The following is a 1,587-nucleotide window of genomic DNA, read 5'->3' on the forward strand; positions in this document are numbered from 1 at the left end:
TTAGCATTCGGCCAGCCAAGGCAGATGGATCTCTGAGCTTGAAGCCAGCTTGGACTATATAGCAACTACCAGATCAGCCAGAGCTACAGAGAGACTCTTTAACACCACTGCCCCTCCCCTCCAAAAAACCTTTCTAATTAAGAAGCCAGTCTGAGCTCTGTTATAGCGTCCTGAGCCTGTTTTTAACCTATGGGAAAAAAATTACAAGTTTGAGAATCAATTTCATATTTAACTTGAATTCAAACGGCATCAAGTCATAACCTTTTAAAAATGTAATACTTAGCTGGGCAGTGATAGCACACACCTTAATTTCAGCATTCAGGAGGCAGAGGCAGGTGGATCTCTGTGAGTTCAAGGCCAGCCTGGTCTTGTGACTTCCAGGACAAGGGCTACACAGAAAAACCTGTTTCAAAAAACCAACCAAACAAACAAACAAAAGCCCCTTGGTTCCTCTTCAGATATTAAAAAAAAAAAAATGTGGAAGGCCCCAACGACTCTCTACTTCATTCTCCTAAATACCAAGTCTGCGTATATCTGATAGGTATTTTAAGTATATGCAAAGGCATAGTAGTCATGAGTTTAAATTAGGACAGCTGTTACAAATTGAAACAGAACACCAGTGGTGAAGCAGTGTTTATTAATTCCAGTAAGATACAAGTCCATCTATCTTTTCTTATAATGGTCATGTTAATCAGTTTAAGGCATCTTAGCATAGGGTCCCAATTTGGCCAAAGCTTCTTAAGACAGACCTTAAAACATTGCACATGTGTGTTCTTTTTTTTTTTAAGCCAGTCTGCATTTTAAGCAGATCAGAGATCTTCTTTTTTCAAAAAAAGACTTATCTCAAACTGCAGGGACTAATTTCTGAATGAAAGTTCCAAGGCATCTGTCTTAAGGAGCAAAGTGTTTCATACACTGACAGGTAAGACAACTTTGTTTTTTATATGTACTTTGTAATATAATCAATCAGATCACAGGTGCTAAAATTGCTCATATCCAGTATGATGGCGCTTGAGACCAATAAAATAAACCAGCAACACTAGAATAAGTACTCCTCCCAGGGCTGCTCCCACCGCTATGGGCACAAGGAAGTTGTCTTCATCTGCACTGCAGTCTTGAGCTGGATGTGGAGAAAGGACAATTGAGAACAGAAACAATGGCATTTCATATGTCTCAATTTTAAGTTAAAATGACAGCTCTTCCCCCACATACAGATTTTTACATCAAAATGGCACATCACTGGCATTCATTATCAGTAGTGAGATATGATATCTCACAAGATGTCGCCCCAAAAGATTTTTTTAAAAACAAAAACAAAAAACAACAACAAAAAAAGTACTTCTATGCAGTTCCCCTTCATAAAAAGCAGTCATTGATTGAAAAATATGTAGAGTGATCACACCCTCCCAGGCTTCTTACAGAAATTTGCTTTCCCCTGATCAGCCTGGAGCTTCAAGAGCTAACTATGACAACAAATACTCAATGTTAGAGAGTACTATCTAGAGAGTAGTAAACACCTATATAAAGCAGACACAGAGCTCAATGCATAGGATGTGAGCTCATTTAGTAATAAGGAAAAAAAGAAAG

At 38.3% G+C, this 1,587-nt stretch overlaps 1 protein-coding gene across 1 annotated transcript in view; it reads right to left on the minus strand.

Moving 5' to 3' along the window:
- Window positions 1-616: 616 nt before the first annotated feature.
- Lamp2 (lysosomal associated membrane protein 2) overlaps window positions 617-1,587 on the minus strand; it is a 45,522-nt gene continuing 44,551 nt past the window's right edge. Inside the window, exon 9 of the mRNA XM_031353619.1 lies at window positions 617-1,120. Within this exon, the coding sequence (XP_031209479.1) occupies window positions 981-1,120 (140 nt within the window). The 3' untranslated portion in view covers window positions 617-980. The remainder of the gene's footprint in view (window positions 1,121-1,587) is intronic.

The sequence above is a fragment of the Mastomys coucha genome, chromosome X, assembly GCF_008632895.1.
Source record: "Mastomys coucha isolate ucsf_1 chromosome X, UCSF_Mcou_1, whole genome shotgun sequence".
Classification (NCBI taxonomy): domain Eukaryota; kingdom Metazoa; phylum Chordata; class Mammalia; order Rodentia; family Muridae; genus Mastomys; species Mastomys coucha.